Genomic DNA, 22,059 nt, shown 5'->3' on the forward strand with positions numbered 1-22,059 from the left:
CATGAAAGGATATAGAATTATGTCTCTATCAAAAAAGCTGGCCTAGAGCAGTGAAGTCCAGGTAATGATGACAATTAATTAATTAAATTTTAAAAAAATAAAAAAGGAAAGACACAGAAAGGGTGATGAAAATACTAATTTTATTTTTCAGGTTAGATGGCAGATGTGTGTCTTTTGTTTCCCTCGTTCAATATGGCTTTTGTATATGGTGCAATTTTTATTATAAATACAATATTTTAAAATTAAAAAAATAGGTCAGCCTTATATGCACAAGTTTAATCCCTGGAATTTCATATGCCAGACAAGTATCTGGTTCTCTCTCTCATTCACATGACACACACTAAGAAAAAATATTTTTAAAACATTTAAAGCATAGGTAATTAATAGCATAATTGAGAGATAAGAACTAAAAAACACCCCAGAATTATTATTTTGGGCTTAGAACATTAAAGATCCAGTAGGAATAAAATAAAGCCCAAACCAGCCTGATATGGACATTAACAAGGAGGTTCCTGTGGCCATTAGATTCTCCACAAAATCGTTTTCTGCTAAGACTGTGCCTATGTGTTTTGGTTCCTTTAGCTTTTTCCTAACCCCTCAATGTTAGAAACTCTTTTCAGATACTTGTGGATATGAGACCAAGCCAGAATCCTTCTACCACATCTGATTTATTTCCTGATAGAGTGTGAGAGTACATTAAGCATTCACTTTTAGTACTGGAACACAGAATTTTAAAATAAGGTTAAAGGCATGATTAAAGCCAGAATTCATTAAATGGAAACTCATTAAAAGGAAAGTGAATGCTTGTACTACATTATCAGGAGTGTCTTATACAAGAGCATTAGATACAGAGCAATGAGGTCATTATTCCATGCTGCCACATTCTTTAATTCTAAACTGGGGCAAGGGAGAATTATGGAGTAGATTAAAGCTTGTTTTTATCATGCATACCAATATCACTTCTTGGTTAACTTTCACAATTTTCAACTTTCCTAAACAATTTATTTTTACTAACTTTTAATTACCAATAAATAATTGTGACCATGAAATATTATTGAACTCCACTAATTAAAGAGTGAACATTCCCAGTAAATCACCATGGGAAATTTTAATGAACTAGCCAAATGAATGAGAAATCAGTACTTATCAATTGTTTGCTGGCATATCATTAAAGCCCAAAATGTCCTCTTACTCAAAAAGCAAAGACCTAAATTTCTGTCTAGTTTTGTGCAAGTTTTGCATTTGTCTTCAGGTAAACCTTAACAGTTTTGTGGCCAAATCAACAAAGCATTCAAAATAAATTATTCAGCCAAAAAATGACAGCACTCTTTGGTTCATATTTCTCACTGCATTTTCATGAATTTACAGAAGCCATTAGACATTTCCATCACTCTGAGCGAGATATGCTCTAGTACAGGAGAAATCTAAAGTCTTCACAGGAAATACATGATTTTGTCAGAGTGAGCTTGTACTTAGTAATTTCCTGTCCATTTTATGAAAACTGAACTACTTTGTAATTTGTCTTCTGAATTTTATTTGCTAGTACTGGAACTATAAGATAGATTATGGTCTTCTGAGAGTAATGACAATTTCAATCCAAAGGTGGAAATACATGATACCTTTTCAAGGAATGGGTGTGAGGTAGCCGTTTTTGAAGTGTCTCTTACACTTTATAAATATGCACTGGTTCACATGGACTTCTAACAAGACAGGGTAGGAGACAGCAATAGTTATACTAAGTAGAAATTGATTAAAAGAATATCTTAGGAAATTGGAATGGAGGGATACAAAGGGAAAGGGAGAAGAATCTGCATAGAGAGGTATTTATGAAGTACACGCAGAGAGCTCCTGTGGATTTTTTCAAGGTGGGCTAGAGATTTTACTTAAGATATGACCCTGGGTCCATGCTCCCAGAGGGATAGAGAATGGGAAAGCTATCAGGGGAGGGGGTGGGTTATGGAGATTGGGTGGTGGGAATTGTGTGGAGTTGTACCCCTCCTACCTTATGGTTTTGTTAATTAATCCTTTCTTAAATTAAAAAAAAAAAGATACCAGTTAATGGAAATCACAGGCCATCATGGGATTTGATCCTACACCTATAAAACTAAAGCTGAATACCGGTTTTCAGAAAAACACAAATAAAGACCACAATGAAATAACACTTCATTCCTGTGAAAATATCATGCATCAGAAATGACAGTAAAAACAAATGCTGAAGAGGCAACTGGGATAAAGGAATCCTCCAGTATTGCTGGTGGGAATGCAAACTGGTCCAACCCCTGGGGAGAACAGTCTGGAGAACTCTCAGAAGACTAAAAATTGACCTACCCAATGACCCAGAAATTCATCTCCTGGCAACATATCCTAAGAAATCAAACACATCCACCCCATCCCATCTATGTTTATAGTAGCACAGTTTGCAATAGCTAACCGAGATGCCCAACAACAGATGAGTGGCTAACAAAGTTGTGATATATATATATATATATATATATATATATATATATATATATATATATATATATATACTGAGCTATTACAAAAGATGAATTCACCTTATTTTTTATTGTTTTTTATCATATTATTATTATTATTATTATTATTTTATTCTGGCCTCCAGGGTTATTGCTGCGGCTTAGGCTGGCACTACAAATCCACTATTTCTGGCAGCCATTTTTTTCATTTTATTTAATTTTTTATTTTCATTTGATAGGGCGAAAGAAATTGTGTGGGGAAGGAAATTGAGAGAAAGACACCTGCAAACCTACTTCACTTCTTGTGAAGTGTCCCCAGTGCAGGTGGGGAGAAGGGGCTGGAATAGGGTCTTAGAGCGAATCCTTGCCATAGTAATAAGTACACCACTGCCCAGCCCCCTGAATTCACCTTCTGTATAGCAACAACCTTCACCTCATTTTGGATGGATCTTGAAGGAATCATATTAAGTGAGATAAGCCAGAAAGTAAAGGATGAATATGGGATGATCTCACTCATCCCATATTTCCCAACAGAAGTTGAGAAATAAGAACAGAAAGGGGAAACACCAAGTAGAACTTGAACTGGTTTTGGTGTATTGCACCAAAGTAAAGGACTTGGGGGCTGGGGGCAATGGACTTTCAGGTTCTGGTGCATGATGGTGGAGGAAGAGCTAGTATGAGGGTGAGAGTGTTTTGCAGAAAACTGAGATATTCTGTGCATGTACCAACAACTGTATTCACTGTAAACCATTAATCAAGACAATAAAAATATTTCTAAGAAATTAAAGCTGAACAATGGACTTTTTTTCCGGAGTTGGGACTAAAAAATTCTTTGATATTGGTGATTCTGAACAATGTATCAGACATATTGTTTCACAGTTACAGTACTGAGGTCCCTGCATATTTTTTCCTGTTGATGCAGGTCATGACATCAGGTTATTTCTACAGTCAACATGAAGTAATGTTCTACTTCAGTACTGTAAAGCAATTATGTCTGACACAAATAAGAATGTCTACAAATAAGGAAACTTAAGAAAGACTAGAATGTAGATATTGAAACCTCTGTTGCTGGTGAAAATTTTATGACACTGAGGTATTCTTTAGCACCAAAATGTCACTCAGATATTAATTCTCATTTAAAATTAATGTTTTATTTATTCAAGTTACATTACTAAAAATTGAGTATTTTAAGTTTAAAACTTGGAGGTGGGGAGACAATATAATGGGTATGCAAAAGACTTTCATGCCTGAAGTTCTAAGTCCCCAGATTCAATTCACTGCATCACCATAAGTCAGAGCTAAGCAATGTGCCCCATTCCCAGCGTGTGTGTTGTGTGTGTGTGTGTCTTTCTCTATCTCTTTCTCACTACAGTAAAATATTAAATATTTTATTAAGTTTTAAAACTGGTTTTAATTGAGTAATAACTAGTTTCTACTTGCAAAGTTAGCTAAACACCTATAAACACTTTAAATTGTATTTATAATGCTTTATGTTTGGTTTTCTTTTAAAGTACTAACAGATTTTTCAAGCACCTTATTCTTACATGTCTATAACATTATACTTACATGTACTGTGGTCTTTAATTTTTCTTAAACCTTCTACTTATTATTGGTATTGGTGTTAGTACCAGTAGGTTCATAGTTGAGAGATTCTTATTGATGAAGCCAAAAATTATCTATGAAAAATATGAGTTGAAATCTTCCTATGTTAGTTAAGGAAGGGAAACTTATTGTATTACAGTATATAATTTGATTGAGTTGTCTGATTAACATGTCTCATATCTAATGTCCAGAGATTTTTTTTTTTACTGACAAACTGGTTAGATTTTTAAACAGCCCTGAGTGAGAACACTGCAAGTTTGTTTACTGCTTCCATATAAAAGATACTATAGTGTCAAGAAGATGATGTTCACATATTTGGCCTTCCTAGACTTAGGTTATACAAATGACATGATAATGATTTTCAGTATCTGAAATAACAAGTTCCAAAACCTTGATCTTCCGTTAAGAATATCTTCACTACTCTAAGCCAGTTTGTTTTTTAATATATATTTTAAAACAATCTGACAAATTAAAAACAAAAACCTTAATGTTTTGTTCAAAATACATGTATTTTTGGAACAATGGAAAATTTTACAATATTGAAATTTTCTCTTATAAATTATAAATGTATATTATCTTCCTTGAACATAGTTCATGAACTTAGAGCACATTTGTTAAACTAGTTAACCTTATATTTTCAGTGTTATTGTAAGGGGTATCATGTAAAAATTAAATTTCTGGTTGTCTGGATGGTGGCGTAGTGGAAAAGGCATTGGACTCTCAAGCACGAGGTCCTGAGTTCAATCCCCGGCAGCATATATACCAGAGTGATGTCTGGTTCTTTCTCTCTCTCACATCATTTCTCATGAATCAATAAATAAAATTTAAAATAAAATAAAAATTAAATTTCTGTTAGAACAAATTGATGTCTAATGATTCTTCGAGTCACTTATCTTGCTAAACTATTAATTTTAATGACTTCCACATACTGGTTATAAGGCATTAACCACTGATAGTCTTTCATCTTTCACTGGAAATCTTGCTACAATTCTTCAAGAAAATGTTTGGTCATGATACACCTTTCTGAGATGAAAAAGAAACACAACTAATGAATGGAAGGGAGGCATCTTAATGAATGTTTAGTCCATATTCTTACAAAATCCAAATTACAACTAGAGATATTAATGAAAATAATACAGTTAGTACACAGAAAAGCAAATAAGAAAAGAAAATCAGCCCCCCCCCCAAAAAGCCGGTTAAAAAGAACAAAGAAAGATGCTTCTTTTTTGTTGTTCTAGAAAAAGATACTAAGATATTTGATTTAAATTTAACAATTCATGATAAATGGCAAATTTCTAACAGTATTTTCAAGATAAAGACTGATAAAACATAAAAATTAGATTGGGAAAAAATAATAATGGTAGAAATAAACAATCATATATTACTTACAAAAGACACAGAAAAGTTGTAGAAAAAGAATGAAGAAAAACAAAGAGAGAGACAGAGATCTGGGAGGTGGTATAGTAGATAAAGGTTGATCTGGCTCTTTCTTGCTCTCCCTCAGATAGATAAATAAATAAATAAATTTTAAAGAATAGAAAAATATTCATGATGTAAACATCACCTAAACTGAATAAAGAAAAACATACCTAATTACTAACGGTCAATCTACCAAGAAGATACAACAATTATAAATTGTGTGTATACATTATTTCAAATACATAATGCAAAAATTGATATAACTAAAAGAAGACTAGGTAAAACAACAATTACGGTATGAGGTTTTAATTTATTTTATCATTTAACTAGGTGCTTAATGGTTTATAGTGCAGTTGGTGATACCTGGGTACAATTTCTCATCTCCTTGTGATAGGTATCTGAAAAAATACTTTCACCCTCCACTTAGGTCCATTTCCTCCTTTGCCTCATTTTGGATGGAACTTGAAGGAATTATGTTAAGGAAGTTAAGCCAAAAGAAGAAAGATAAATGCATTTGTTAGGAAATCAGTATCATTGTTTTCTCCAAATTGTGCACTATTTGTACCAATTGCGTTATATTTCCTGAGCAGGTGGTTTGTTTTATCTGATGAGTATTATGAATTATATAATAGATAAGAATTTTCATTTATTTTTGGAAACTAGGAAGTTTAGAGCTAAATTTAAGGGCTATAATCTCATAAATAACTCTGGAATATTACATATGTTATACTTATAAACCTACCAATGCCCCATCTTCTGTTATCCCTTAAAAGTGCTAGTCGGTCATATGTTTAAAGAACTAAGTAATATTTCTTCAGGCATTCAAAGACTACTTTTACTCCAGAACATCTGATATCTCAAAATGTCCTAATTTTTACATTAGGAAAAATTACTCTAATTTTATGCATGTTCTTTTTTCAAATTCCCTCTCAAGTATTAAACTTTTTGATAATATACATAAATGTCCCATACCAAAGAATTCATATTCATTTTCCTTGAACTTAGTCACTTCCAAATTTGAATAACATGTTCTATACTTGGCATGCTCACTACTGATTTTTCTAACTGGTAGGCATCTTTCCTCTTGCTACTCAACATTTCACCAAGCTTTCAGCGTTCAAAGTACCTTCTAAGAAGGAAGGTACTGAGTCTATTTCTGTTATCTCAATATCAAAAAATCATAACCTGCACTCACATGTGACACATGTTTACTATCTATTAGTCTTATTCTTTCTTCTAGTATCTCTATGGAATATGTATAGTACTTCTTTAACCAGTACATTCTTTAAAGTGTCTAAGGAGGGAAACAGTATCTTCATAAGGATCATGAAATTTCTAAAAGCTTAGGAATAGCATATTGTTTAAGTTACTTTTCTAGGGGATTGAATTCATCTAAAACCACAAGCTTTCTCCTTGCCAAGACCATCTGATAGTCTAGTCCTCTGCTCTGTTTATGATTCTCACTTAATTAGATGGTCAGTCACAGATGATGCTAGTCACTTCAGCTTGGGTAAAAGGTAGAGAACTCATACATAGCTTTACTCCGGCATTAAGAAATGACAAACATGAAATATAGCAGTATGGTGGAAAAGAAATCACTTCACAACTGAGAAGACATGCTCAATAGAAAATATTATTAATATTTTTTAGCCAGAGCACTGTTCAGTTCTGGATTGTAGTAGTGGTGCCACGGATAGAACCTGGGACAAGAAACCTCAGAGCCTCAGGTAAAAGAGTTGTTTGCCTAATCATTATGCTGTCTCTCTGGTCTAAAAATAACATTATATAAGCACACTGATATAAAGTTAAAAGGATATAGGCTTTGTTATAGATCTTGGTGAAAAAAAACTATATATCTGTTTTATGGATTATGGAAAAAAGTTTATGTTAAATAATGATTATATATATCAAAATTTTAGTGAGATTCTTGAACCATAAGATAATGTTCAAATGAAATTTTAACTGTGGTAAATGGTTTCATCATTCTAAAATCTTACAGTAATTCAAGATTCAAATAGTTAATTTGTCCCAAATCTAGGAGTTCTACTGTACAGGAACATTCATAAGAATAGCTGCTTCTGGATACTTTTATTCTTCCTTTTTTCTTTTCTTTTTGTCTCCTCAATTTCTCTACAACCTGCTCCTCCCCCACTCCACCTTTTGTCACATTGCATTCCAATGTAGTTTCCATTGATCTATACTCTGTAATACTTTTTCTGCAGGCCTGGGCAGTGGCACATCAGGCAGAGTGCACATGCTATCATGTACAAGCACCCAGGTCCAAATCACCAACCCTTATTTGGAGGGGGGAAGCTTCATGATCAGTGAAGCAGTGTTGCAGGTCTCCCTCTCCCTCTCCCTCTCCCTCTCCCTCTCCCTCTCCCTCTCCTTCTGTCCCTCTTTTCTCCCCTTCTCTCCCAATTTCTTTCTACCACTACAAAATAGAAGGAGGAGGAAGAGGAAATACTTTTGCTGTACTTAAATGCCTCAAGGACTATACCACTCGTGGTTTGGGAAGTGGTGCAATAGATAAAGGTTTATACCACTCAGTCTCCCTATGAAGCATTCCAATGCTAATTGGGAAGCCAACCAGAACTGGACAGTGAAAGGCAGGGCACTGCAGAACTAGCAGAACTGATCACGGTTCAAACCCATGCTGTGGAAAAAAAAAATAGTTGAAAGGGGTGTATGTGGGATGGGGCGGGAGTTATGGGGAGAGAGTTAAGAAAATGTCCTCATTGGGAGTTGGGCGGTAGCGCAGCAGGTTAAGCGCAGGTGGTGCAAAGCACAAGGACCTACACAAGGATCCTGGTTCGAGTCCCTGGCTCCCCACCTGCAGGGGAGTCATTTCACAGGTGGTGAAGCAGGTCTGCAGGTTTCTGTCTTTCTCTCTCCCTCTCTGTCTTCCCATCTCTCTCCATTTCTCTCTGTCCTATCCAACAATGACGACATCAATAACAACAACAATGAAAAACGAGGGCAACAAAAAGGAAAATAAATAAATAAATATAAAAAAATAAAAAATAAAATGTCCTCATATGGGAAAGGGGCATAAATATTGTTGACTATAAACCCCATCGATTTGATGTGGTCTGGGGCCCATATTCAGCTTAGGAACCTATGGGACCCTTCCCTACTCTCTTTCCTGATGCAGCTTTCTGGTCCTTTTTCTAGCCATGACATCATCTCCCCAGACAATAACTTGTATCCACCTGCATATCAAATTTCAGGCTCAGGGGAACAAAAAAATAGCATAGCCACAGGTCCTTTGGAATATAACTAAAATATGCCTACTAGCTATCTACAAAATGGAGGACTCCCCAACACTTCATCTGCACTATTCCAGCCTTTAGGTCCATGATTGTTCAACAATTTGTTTGGCTTTGTATGTTAACTCTCTTTTCAGTCACCAGGTTCCAGATGCTAGCATGATGCTGACAAGATTTCTCTGGACAGATGACCCCACCAATATATCCTGGAGCTCCACTTCCCCCAGAGCCCCACCCTACTAGGTTAAGAGAGAGGAAGTCTGGGAGTATGGATCTACCTATCAATGCCTATGTTCAGCGGGGAAGCAATTACAGAAGCCAGACCTTCCACCTTCTGCATCCCCCAATGACCTTGGGTCCATACTCCCAGAGGGTTAGGGAATGGCAAGGCTATCAGGGGAGAGGATGGGATAAGGAGTTCTGGTGGTGGGAATTGTGTGGAGTTGTACCCCTCTTATCCTATGGTTTTGTCAATGTTTCCTTTTTATAAATAAATTTAAAAAAAGAAAACAACAACAACAAAAAAAGAAAGTGTCCTCAAATGTCAATTGGCCTATGTCTGGTTCTCGGGTTTACTTTGTTTGAAATATCTAGGACTTCAGCATTCCCTATCAACAGAAGCAAAGGGCCAATTTAGAAAGTGCTTTCCAAAGCATTCCTATCTAGCCACTTACCAAACTCATTTTAGTTTACCTGATCAGGCAATTGAAATTCAAGATTTATCACTAACTGTTATCAGCAGCAAAACTCAGAGCACTACTTGATATGTACACCACTCTCTGAGATGACTGATTCAACACTGCACAAACATGGATTGGTTTCATTAAGAATTAGTAGTCTCCACATCTCACTGTGAAATGACAGTGTTGCTAGGGAGACTGATAATTATGTGGCAAAATGGAGGGAATTAGAATAGCAAAAGGGTTCAGAAGAAATGTAGGTTTTGACCCAAATCAGCATGTTAATAGTATAGTTTGTTGATCTTCTGTAGTCATATAATTCAATAAATACCATTAATTATATGTTAGACAAGATACAGATTTCTGAACTAAAAGAAATGAAAAGGACTATGGAAAGTTACTGGCTACTGACTATACTTTTGCATTCCATCGCAAAAACTTGTATTTATAGTAAATGACAATAAAAGTTAAAAATTAAAGTATTCAAAAGGGTGCAAAAGCAACACTGATTTGACTTCTGACATTTACTTTAGGAAACAATCTTAATAGAGTTCTGGTATAAAAACTATATTTCTATCAAAGCTCTATAAAAACTGCTTTTATACCCACCTCTTGAACTAAGTAATATAACCTAAAGACATCCTGTTGGTGGGAAAGAAAATAGTATTATTTGTATACTATACATGGTAAAAGTCCATCCACAAAAGCTGAATCATTTTTGCTAAAGTCACACAGTGCTTTACCTTGGTGGTAATGTAGTGAGTGCTAAGTAGTCCTCCATAAGTTATCTTTTAAAGGAACTATTTGCAGATTATATATTGAGAAAAAAATCCAGCAGAAGGGCATTAACTTGGTGAATGAACTCAAATCTCTAGATATCACTTTAATTTTAAATGAATATTTCTAATGCATTTCATTTTTAATGGCCTAGAGTTTCATTCTAAAAGTTAATGATATGACATAAACATTTGTTTATGAGAAAAAAATCTCATTGGAGACATTTTAATATGTGAAAAAGATCATCAAAGAATTAAACAGCTCATTAGTGGACAGAGTTTACTACATGTCAAAACTCTGCCTGTGAGTTATTGTCACTCCTATCATAATGCCCCCCTACTGCTCAAAGGTCTTCTTATTTTTGCTTTCCCCAAGGATTACTACGTAGGTATTTTTAAGAAAAACCTAAAAGTTTTATGTTCTTTTTTTAATATTTATGAATCCTCATACTGTCATAGATTTTATAATTTTGTAATTTCTAATATTCAAATTTTTTATTTCGAATATTCAAATTTTATTCAAATATTTTATTTCTAATATTCAAATATTTTATTCGAATATTTTATTTTGTGTATGTACAAAAAAGTACACTTTATTTATGTTTGATTAAAAAAAGAATGCATTTACAACTGAAAATGTTTCTAGTGTTTTGACTTTATATGCTCTTTGAGAGGAAAGAATGAGAAGTATACATAAGATACCAAGGTCAAAGCATAAAACTCCACAGAATGTCTGAATGCCGTGAATTTAATTTGTTAAAAGTAGACATTAACCTTCTGATATTAGAAGACTGTCTTTATTCTGGGTATTTAAATTATTCATTAACAATATATATGTGTATTCATAATGTATGATTCATATATAAATAATACAGCCCACCCTATATAGGGTGGGCTTTTATTATTTTAAACCATATACAGTAAATATATCAATTTTATGATATTTTCAAATAATTTTGGCAAGTCTTAAGTTTAAATATTGTTATTTCTTTACAGCAGAACACACCATTTTAATGTTTTGTAAGGTAAATGCTAGTTACTACTATGATAAGTCTTTTCTTCTTTCTCATGATAGATGAATTTTTTTTCAGGTTTTACGTTTCTTGTTAAGAAAAAAGAATATAGTGTTAAACTTTAGTCTGTCTCTGTCTCTCTCTGTCTCTCTCTCTATATATATATATAGGCTAGGTTACACAAACCTTGACTTAGGCCATCTTGATAAGATGTTTGCTTGACAACCAAGTTCTCCATGGTATCTCCCTTAGAGACTTCATCAAGAGATGTTCTTCTTTCAAAGATATTGTTGTTATTGTTAACTTGAGTTCCATTTTGCTTCAGTAATCTGAACACTTCTGTTTCCAAATCTCTAATCTAAAAAAATAAAATTCTCTTTGATGAATCAAACCCAATTGCAAGGAAGACCAAAGCAGAAACAAACCAATGGGACTACATCAAATTGAAAAGCTTCTGCACATCCAAAGAAACTATTAAACAAACAGAGAGACCCCTCACAGAATGGGAGAAGATCTTCACATGCCAGACATCAGACAAGAAACTAATCACCAAAATATATAAAGAGCTCAGCAAACTTAGCCGCAAAAAAGCAAATGACCCCATCCAAAAATGGGCAGAGGAAATGAACAAAACACTCACCACAGAGGAGATCCAAAAGGCTAACAAACATATGAAAAACTGCTCTAGGTCACTGATTGTCAGAGAAATGCAAATTAAGACAACACTAAGATACCACCTCACTCCTGTAAGAATGGCATACATCAAAAAGGACAGCAGCAACAAATGCTGGAGAGGATGTGGGGACAGAGGAACCCTTTTACATTGCTGGTGGGAATGTAAATTGGTACAGCCTCTGTGGAGAGCAGTCTGGAAAACCCTCAGAAGGCTAGACATGGACCTTCCATATGACCCAATAATTCCTCTCCTGGGGTTATACCCCAAGGACTCCATAACACCCAACCAAAAAGAGGTGTGTACTCCTATGTTCATAGCAGCACAATTCATAATAGCTAAAACCTGGAAGCAACCCAGGTGCCCAACAACAGATGAATGGCTGAGAAAGCTGTGGTATATATACACAATGGAATACTATGCAGCTATCAAGAACAATGAACTCACCTTCTCTGACCCATCTTGGACAGAGCTAGAAGGAATTATGTTAAGTGGACTAAGTCAGAAAGTTAAAGATGAGTATGGGATGATCCCACTCATCAACAGAAGCTGACTTAGAAGATTTGAAAGGGAAACTAAAAGCAGGACCTGATCAAATTACAGCAGGAACCTCACATCTTCACTATAGAGCCCCTACTTCCCCCAGTCCTGGCACCCTTGGATAGGGCTCACTTTCCCGTATGCTTCTCCCAATCCATACCAAATAATATTGCATCCGCCGATCACAACCTAACCAAAGCAACGATTGCCATCTCAACATGCTTCACCTCAGAGTGTATCCAGAGACTTCACGTGTGGAATGACAACCCTTCAGCTTCATTACTCGGGTGAGACCTTTCCTTTTATAGTACACTCTAATTTCATCTCAGGTAGTTCACTTTCTAACAAAGTCCCATAACCTAGACATACACCAGTTTCTGTGAGAGAGAGCGTATGTGCACACGTATCCATAAACTACTGCAAAATATATACCTGAAAGCAGGATTACACTAGAGTTTGCAGTGAGTACCTCCCCAACACTTCCTCTCCACTATTCCAATCTTGGGATCCATGTTTGCTCAACAAATTGATTGGCTTTGTATGTTAACTCTCTTTTCAATCACCAGGTTCCAGATGCCACCAGGATGCTGGCTAGGCTTCCCTGGATTGAGGACCCCACCAATGTGTCCTGGAGCTCAGCTTCCCCAGAGACACACCTGACTAGGGAAAGAGAGAGGCAGACTGGGAGTATGGACCGACCAGTCAACACCCACGTTCAGCAGGGAAGCAATTACAGAAGCCAGACCTTCTACCTTCTGCAACCCTCAACGACCCTGGGTCCATGCTCCCAGAGGGCTAGAGAATGGGAAGGCTATCATGGGAGAGGGTGGGTTATGGGGATTGGGTGGTGGGAATTGTGTGGAGTTGTACCCCTCCTACCTTATGCCTTTGTTCACTAATCCTTTCTTAAATTAAAAATTTAAAAAAAAAAAAAAATAAAAAAAAATAAAATAAAATAAAATTCTATTTATAAACTGCAAACCATATTTCTTCTCCAAGTACTAAGCAAAACATTCCCAGAATTTAGTGATTTTAAGTGGAAAACTTACCCGCACTTGTAGGCCTTGAACTTCCACAAGATGAGCTTTTTCTAAATCTTCTATTTTCTTTCTTTCTGCTTCCTGTCTCTTGAGGAAATGAAGTTCTCTTAAAAAGAAAATAATAGATCTGATTGCACCAAATACTCAATAAATGAGGGAACATATGAAAGTTCTTTATGAAGCACTAAACTGCACAGCAGGATAAATTACTGAATAGCTATTTAAATGAACAGAACTCTAAATCACAGTTAGGAAAAAGAAAAAAGACATATAGTATTGAAAACGAATAATATGTTCAATGGGTAACAAAGTGAAGCAAAATGCTTTGATTTGACTTATGAGTATCAACTGTTGATAATTCTATCAACAGTTGCTGATTCTAGAGCACAAATATAAAGCAAGATAAGTGTTACTGCACTAATAACTTACCTTGGGTAATTTAGTGAATATGATTACATTTTAGGTAGATATAATTTCATATACCTAGTAAGTTTATGGAATTAGACAATAACCGTGTAAAAGGATAAGCACAATATGATTTTTTTTCTATGAATGAAAATAGGAAAAGGCTGGATGGGTCGGAAACATCAGAGGAAGCTAGCTATCTCCTTTACTTGTAAAAGTCATGTGGGGAAGAAGAGAAATAGTTCCTTTTATTTTTTTCTGAGAGCCTGAAATGCTAGTATGTAAATACAGCTAAATGTGTTGTATAGTCATGAAAAAGAATTAGATGTACTTTTGAAAAGAAGAGCTATCATAGTGCTGTACTGAATTCACAGTAAAAAAAAAACTTTCCTTTTTATCAATATACCTTTTATATCAATCGTTTTTTTTAAATTAGAAAATTATTTCCAAAATAGAAAATAACAGACATAATGAGTCTAAATGCATATGTTTAGCTTCAGAGGCTTGGCAGTGAGGACCAGAAGAGGCATTGGCATGACATTATACTCTTCTAGTTTAATCAACAGTAATTGATAGGTTAAAAAATTAGTCCAGGGAGTCGGGCAGTAGCTCAGTGGGTTAAGTGCATGTGGCACAAAGAGCAAGGACCAGTGTAAGGATCCCAGTTCGAATCCCTGGCTCCTCAGCTGTAGGGGAGTCGCTTCATAAGCAGTGAAGCAGGTCTGCAGTTGTCTATCTTTCTCTTCCCCTCTCTGTCTTCCCCTCCTTTCTCCATTTCTCTCTGTCCTATCTAACAATGACAACAACAATAACAACAACAATAATAACTACAACAATAAAACAACAAGGGCAACAAAAGGGAATGAATAAATAAATAAATAAATAAATAAATATAAAAAATTAATCCAGCAAAAATATCTCTGGTCAGTCCCTTTGACTTCATACCAAGGTCCAAAAGATGGAAGCAAAGCCACATCAGGGAAAAAAAAGCTATTGAAATTCAAAATCAGGGGGCCAGGTGATGGTGCACCTGGTTGAGCACACATTTTACAATGCGCGAGGACCCAGGCTCAAGCCCCTGGTCCCCAACTGCAGGGGGAAAGCTTTGCAAGTGGTGAAGCAGGGCTGTAGGTGTCTTTTCTTTCTCTATCCCTCTATATTGCCCCCTACCTTCTTGATTTCTGACTGTCTCTATCTAATAAATAAAGATAATAAAACAAATTTTTTAATGAAAATACAGAAATAAAATATATTTAAAAAAGAAATTCAAAAGCAGAACGTAGTGATAGTCTCTCTCTCAGCAGGTTTATTGGGTTCTTTTTAAAAATCTCTATTTAGTATTGGATAGATAGAGAAATTGAGAGGCAAGGAGGAGATAGAGAGGGAGAGAGAGACAACTGCAGCCCTTCTTCATCACTCTTGAAGCTTCCCACTTGAAGTGGGGACCAGGGGCTTGAACACAGGTCCTTGCACACTGTAAGGTGTATGCTTAAGCAGCAGTCCCACCACCTGGCCCACACTGACAGTCTTTCTTCAGTGAACTGAGAAAGATCCTTGTGAGACTCTCAAAAATGAGAAAGGGGGGGCAGAGCCAAGACGGTGACTTTAGAGCCACAGCAGCCTTGAGCTCCAAGAGGCAGCAGCTTGCAAACCCGGATGGATAGGGTAGGATACTGTGCTGTCTGTAGGAAGGTGAACAGGAACACAGACTGGTCAGAGTGACACCAAAATACAGTCCCATAACTTCCTCTTGGGGTGACAAATGCAGGTCAGGGGACAAAGGAAAATCCTTTGATTATTGCTGAACTCACACCCCCCCACCCCAGTACCAGCCCCCAGGGGCAGCATAGCCACTCCTAGCAGGTTCCCCGCTGAGATATTTTTCTTTACCAAGATTCCTGGCTCAACAGGGGTGTCATTCCGAGCCTCTTCCTTTAACTTCTCTCTATTTTAAAGTGGCTGGAGCTCTGTTTTAAGTGACAAAATACCTGACCAATCAGTGCCCCTCATCCCTGCCTGGGAACTGACTACCTGGAGAGCTGGAGGGGTTTTTTTTGTTGTTGTTGTTGTTGTTGTTGTTGTTTTGGATACTTCTTACAATTGGCTCTTTTTGCTCAGGATGCTTGCAGCCAATTGAGAGGTCCAAGCTGCAGATTGACTGTTAGGGGTTTTCTACTCTATTTTATTTTATTACTATTATTATTATATACACGTGTCCCTTTTCCATCCACCTTCTTCAGGTTGACCAAAATTAAGCCTTGTTGTTTTTTCCATTTCTAGGTGACTGCGTGTCTTATCCATTGTGAGAAGAACTTGTTTCTCTCTACCTCTTCTCTCCACTCTCCTTTTTCCCTCCTATTAGCTAATTTAAAAAAAGAAAGAAAAAAAAACCTCTTTCCTTTCACTGCTATTCCTTTTTTATTCTTTCTTTCTTCCTTCCTTTCTTATTTTATTATTTTCTTCCTTCCTCCTTCTTTTGTTTTCAATTCACTGCTACTCGCTTGAGAATTAATTATTCTGGGGAAAAATCTGACTGAGTGGACTCTATGTGTGTGTGTCTTTTCAACTTCCCTTTCTCCCCTTTCTATCCCTAGAATTTATAGAGGACAGTAGATTTGCATAATTGTCTATTCTTGATTCCCCATTTTTCCTATCTCTTTCTTTTTCTTTTGTTTGGTTGCTATTTTTTCATGGACTGGAGGTGTTGTTTGGCTAAATGGTATTGGTGGAACTGCATCAATCCTTGCCTCAGTTACTATTGTTGTAATTTCTAAGGTTGGTGACTGCACTGGTCATAAAGGTCTTTAGTATAGTGTATCTTGCACCCAAAAGACAACAACTGAAGAATGACAGAACAGAAAAATAAAAACCACATCAATAAAAAAAAAAAAGTTTAAACCAAGAGCAAATAAAACTGCTACCACAATGAATCAGGACAGGAGCCCAGAAGAAACTCCAAATCAGTCGGAAGTAACCATAGATAAGAAAAGTATGCAAGCAGTAGTAAACCTAATAATCACAGAAATGAAGACAACTATGGAGGAAAGGGCTATCAGAATTAGGGAAACAACAGAGGAGAACCTCAAAGAAAATACAAGCTAGCTCGAGGTAATTAGAGAAATGAAAGCTGAAATAGTTGAGCTAAAAGGCCAACTAGCAGAATAAGTTAATACTATAACTAAACTGAAGAAAGAAGCTGGCGGAAGGGAAAGCAGATTAACAAAAGCAGAACATAGAATTAGCCAGACAGAAGATGAACTAGAGAAAAAAAAGGAAGAGGTAAAAGAGCTCAAAAAAAGACTGAGAGACTCTGAAAACAACAACAGAGACATATGGGATGATCTCAAAAGAAATAACATTCGTATAATTGTCCTACCAGAGGAAGAAAGAGAGGAAGGGGAAGTAAACATTCTAGAGGAAATAATGGAAGAAAACTTCCCAGACCTAAACAACAGAAAGGACATAAAGATTCAAGAGGCCTAGAGAATCCCAAACAGAATCAACCCAGACATGAATACATCAAGACACATCATAGTTACAATGAAAAGAAGTAAGGATAAAGAAAGGCTCCTAAAGGCTGCAGGAGAGAAACAAAAAGTCACATACAGGGGAAAACCCATAAGGCGATCAGCAGACTTCTCCCCTCAAACTCTAAAAGCCAGAAGAGAATGGCAAGATATCTACTGAGCCCTGATGAAAAAGGGTTTCAACGAAGGATAATATATCCTGCTAGACTTTCATTCAAACTAGATGGAGGGATCAAAACCTTCTCAGACAGGCAACAGTTAAAGGAGGCAATCATCACCAAGCCTGCCCTGAAAGAGGTACTAAAAGACCTCTTATAAACAAAAACATCACTATAATACTTGCCATATATCAGAGCAAATAAAGAACTGTTGAATAACGGCACTACAATACATTCAATTGATAATATCAATAAATGTCAATGGATTAAATTCACCCATTAAAAGTCACAGAGTGGGAGGATGGATCAGAAATCACAACCCAACCATATGCTGCTTGTAATAATCCCACCTGACCCAACAAGGCAAACACAGACTTAAAGTGAAAGGATGGAAAATTATCATACAGGCTAATGGACCACAAAAAAGGGCAGGAACAGCCATTCTCATCTCTGAGACAATAGACTTTAAATTAAATAAAGTAATAAAAGATAGGCAAGGCCATTACACAATGAACAGAGGTCAATCAACCAAGAAGATTTAACAATTATTAACATCTATGCACCTAATGAGGGACCATCTAAATACATCAAGCACCTACTGAAAGAACTACAAAAATACATCAAGAGTAATACAATAATAGTGGGAGACTTTAACACCCCACTCTCACACTTAGACAGATCAATGAAGCAGAGAATCAACAAAGAAACAAGAGAATTAAATGAAGAGATGGACAGACTAGACCTCCTGGACATTTTCAGAGTTCTTCACCCTAAAACACTGGAATACACATTCTTTTCAAATCCACACAACACATACTCAAAAATAGAGCACATGTTAGGCCACAAAGACAGTATCAACAAATTCAAGAGCATTGTGACATCCCACGTATCTTCTCAGACCACAGTGGATTAAAGCTAACATTCAACAACAAACAGGTAATTACTAAAAGTCACAGAATTTGGAAACTCAACAATATACTGCAAGAATCGATGGGTCAGAGAGACCCTCAAGCAAGAAATTCAAATACTTCTGGAAACAAATGAAAATGAAGACACAAGTTATCAAAATATATGGGAGATAGCTAAAGTAATATTGAGAGGGAAACTCATAGCCATACAATCACATACTAGAAAACAAGAAAAAGCTCAAGTAAACAACCTTACCGCAAAACTTAAGGATTTAGAGGAAGAAGAATAAAGGGACCCTAAAGCAACCAGAAGGATGGAAATCACTAAAATAAGAGCAGAAATAAACAACATTGAAAATAAGAATAAATATCATCAAAATGAATATTCTCCCCAGAGCCATATACAAATTTAACGTAACACCCATCAAAGTCACATCAAGTTTCTTTAAGAGAATAGAACATAAACTGCATTCATTTATCTGGAACCAGAAAACACCCAGAATTTCCAAAAAAAATCTTGAGAAAAAGAAACAGAAATGGAGGCATCACACTCACAGATCTCAAACTATATTATAAGGCCATCATAATCAAAACAGCCTGGTACTGGAACAAAAATAGGCACACAGACCAGTGGAACAGAACTGAAAGCCCCACACCTATGGACATCTAATCTTTTTTTTTTTTTATTTTTATTTTTTTTTAATATTTATTTTATTTATTTATTCCCTTTTGTTGCCCTTGTTGTTTTATTGTTGTCGTTATTATTGTTGTTGTTGTCGTTGTTGGATAGGACAGAGAGAAATGGAGAGAGGAGGGGAAGATAGAGAGGAGGAGAGAAAGATAGACACCTGCAGACCTGCTTCACTGCCTGTGAAACGACTCCCCTGCAGGTGGGGAGCCGGGGTTCGAACCGGGATCCTTATTATGCCGGTCCTTGTGCTTTGCGCCACCTGCGCTTAACCCGCTGCGCTACAGCCCGACTCCCCCGGACATCTAATCTTTGATAAGGGGGCCCAAAGTATTAAATGGAGGAAGGAGGCTCTCTTCAATAAATGGTGCTGGGAAAACTGGTTTGAAACATGCAGAAGAATGAAACCGAACCACCTTATCTCACCAGAAACAAAAATCAACTCCAAATGGATCAAGGACATAGATTTTAGACCAGAAACTATCAATACTTAGAGGAAAACATTGGTGGAACACTTTCCCACCTATACCTCAAGGACATCTTTGATGAAATAAATCCAACTGCAAGGAAAACTAAAACAGAAACAAACCAATGGGACTACATCAAATTGAAAGCTTCTGCACAGCCAAAGAAACTATCACACCAACAAGGAGACCCCTCACAGAATGGGAGAAGATCTTCACATGCATACATCAGACAAGAGACTAATCACCAAAAATACAAAGAGATCAGCAAACTTAGCAACAAAAAAGCAAATGTCCCCATTCAAAAATGGGCAGAGGATATGATCAGAACATTCACTATAGAAGAGATCCAAAAGGCTAACAAACACATTAAAAAACTGCTCCAGGTCGCTGATTGTCAGAGAAATGCAAATAAAGACAACACTGTGATACCACCTCACCCCTGTGAGAATGGCATACATCAAAAAGGACAGCAGCAACAAATGCTTGAGAGGTTGTGGAGACAGAGGAACCCTTCTGCACTCTGATGGGAATGTAAGTTGGTCCAGTCTCTGTGGAGATCAGTTTGGAGAACTCTCATAAGGCTAGACATGGACCTTCCATATGACTCAATAATTCCTGTCTTGGGGATATATCCCAAGGACTACATATCACCAAACCAAAAAAATATTTGTACACCTATGTTCATAGCAACACAATTTGTAATAGCTAAAACCTGGAAGCAACTCAGGTGCCCAACAAGAGATGAGTGGCTGAGAAACCTGTGGTATATATACACAATGGAATACTATGCAGCTATTAAGAACAATGGACCCACTTTCTCTGACCTATCTTGGATGGAGCTAGAAGGAATTATGTTCTGTGAGCTAAGTCAGAAAGATAAAGATGAGTATGGGATAATCCCACTCATCAACAGAAGTTGAGAAAGAAGAACAGATAAGGAAACTAAAAGCAGGATTTGACTAAATCTGAAGTAGGGCACCAAAGTAAAAACCCTGCGGTGAGGGTGGATATTCAGCTTCCTGGGGTGGCGTGCGGGGGGGGGGGGGGTTGGGGGGTAGAATGGGACACAGTCTTTTGGTGGTGAGAATGGTGTTTATTAACACTTCTATTAGTTTGTAGTCATATAAATCACTATTTAATTAATATGAGGGGGAAAAATTGATTGTATGCCTCAACCTTTTTAAAGCAGAGACTGAGTCTTTTTAATATATAGGCTGAGTCTTTTATATGTTGACTCTCTCAAAAGCCTAGATCAAGGAGAACAGAAGCAACCGGTGGCACAGCTATATACAAATAATGTCAAAGGATATAAATTATAGTGATATTGGGTATTATACAGCAAATGCTAACAAATGGATTTTTCAAAGTTAACCCAATTACCAAATAATGTGATTATAACAATTACTATTGTCCTCTTGAACCCTAAGACAGCCGGAGCCTCACATTTCCACTATTTAGCCTATATTTCCCCCAGTCCTGGAACCTTAGGGTGGGGCGCACTTTCCTGCATGCTTCTCTCAATTCATACCAAATAAAATTGCATCCACCCATCCCAACCTAATCAATTCAAGGAGTACCAATTCAGCATGCTTCACTTCAGACTGTCTACCTGGACTTCAGGTGTGGAATGACAACCCTTTAGTTTCATTACTCAGTGAGACCTTTCCTTTCATAGTATTCTCTAATTCCATTCCAGGCGGTTCACTTCCTAACAAAGTCCCAAAACCTAGATATAGACCAGGTCCCTTTAGATAGAGTATATGTTCACACGTATCCATAAACTAGGGCAAAATATGTACCTGAAAGCAAAAGTACACAATAGTCTGCAGTGAGTCAGTATAAAGTTCCTGATGAAATAGTATCTAATTAGACTTAGATACCCTCCTCACCTACTTCCTATTACAGTTCTCTCACTCATTCCAAAGCTAACCTCAGCAAAGCAAGAACTGCAAAAGCTGAATAAGGGCAAGAGACTGGCATACTTTAATGATGACTCTTTAGTCACTATCAGGCCACCCCATCAGCTGGGGCCCTAATCAGGGTGGTCAGAGATTCCTAAACAGATATGATGGGCGTAGACCTCAAATAAATCCCTCTCTCCATTGTTACAGGTCATCTCTATCAGGAACAACAAAAAAGACCCCTTTGTGGGTCACCCATAGGTACTTGCCCCTAACTTGGATCAACAATGGTAGAGAATGTTCCATCCTCTGAAGGGAGGATGTACAGCATACTCTGTTACACCTGAGGAAGATGGGTCCTAATATTGGGGCAGCTTGGAATGTTCCTACTTATAAACACAGAATGTGAGCTCAGATCTACAGGGATGCAGAGGTCACATAGGCTCCTAAGCTGAATATGGGCCCCAGACCAAATGAAATCGATGGGGTTTACAGTTAACAATACTTATAACCCTTCCC

The 22,059-nt window shown here is 36.7% G+C and overlaps 1 protein-coding gene across 9 annotated transcripts in view; it reads right to left on the bottom strand.

Moving 5' to 3' along the window:
* PPP1R9A (protein phosphatase 1 regulatory subunit 9A) overlaps positions 1 to 22,059 on the bottom strand; it is a 142,264-nt gene that overhangs the window by 37,211 nt on the left and 82,994 nt on the right. For all 9 annotated transcript variants that reach the window (XM_060196211.1, XM_060196212.1, XM_060196206.1 and 6 more), the window contains 2 exons: positions 13,496 to 13,592; positions 11,420 to 11,591 (listed from right to left, as the gene is read on the bottom strand). In XM_060196211.1, coding sequence (XP_060052194.1) covers positions 11,420 to 11,591; positions 13,496 to 13,592 — 269 coding nt within the window. The remainder of the gene's footprint in view (positions 1 to 11,419; positions 11,592 to 13,495; positions 13,593 to 22,059) is intronic.

The sequence above is a fragment of the Erinaceus europaeus genome, chromosome 8, assembly GCF_950295315.1.
Source record: "Erinaceus europaeus chromosome 8, mEriEur2.1, whole genome shotgun sequence".
Lineage (NCBI taxonomy): Eukaryota > Metazoa > Chordata > Mammalia > Eulipotyphla > Erinaceidae > Erinaceus > Erinaceus europaeus.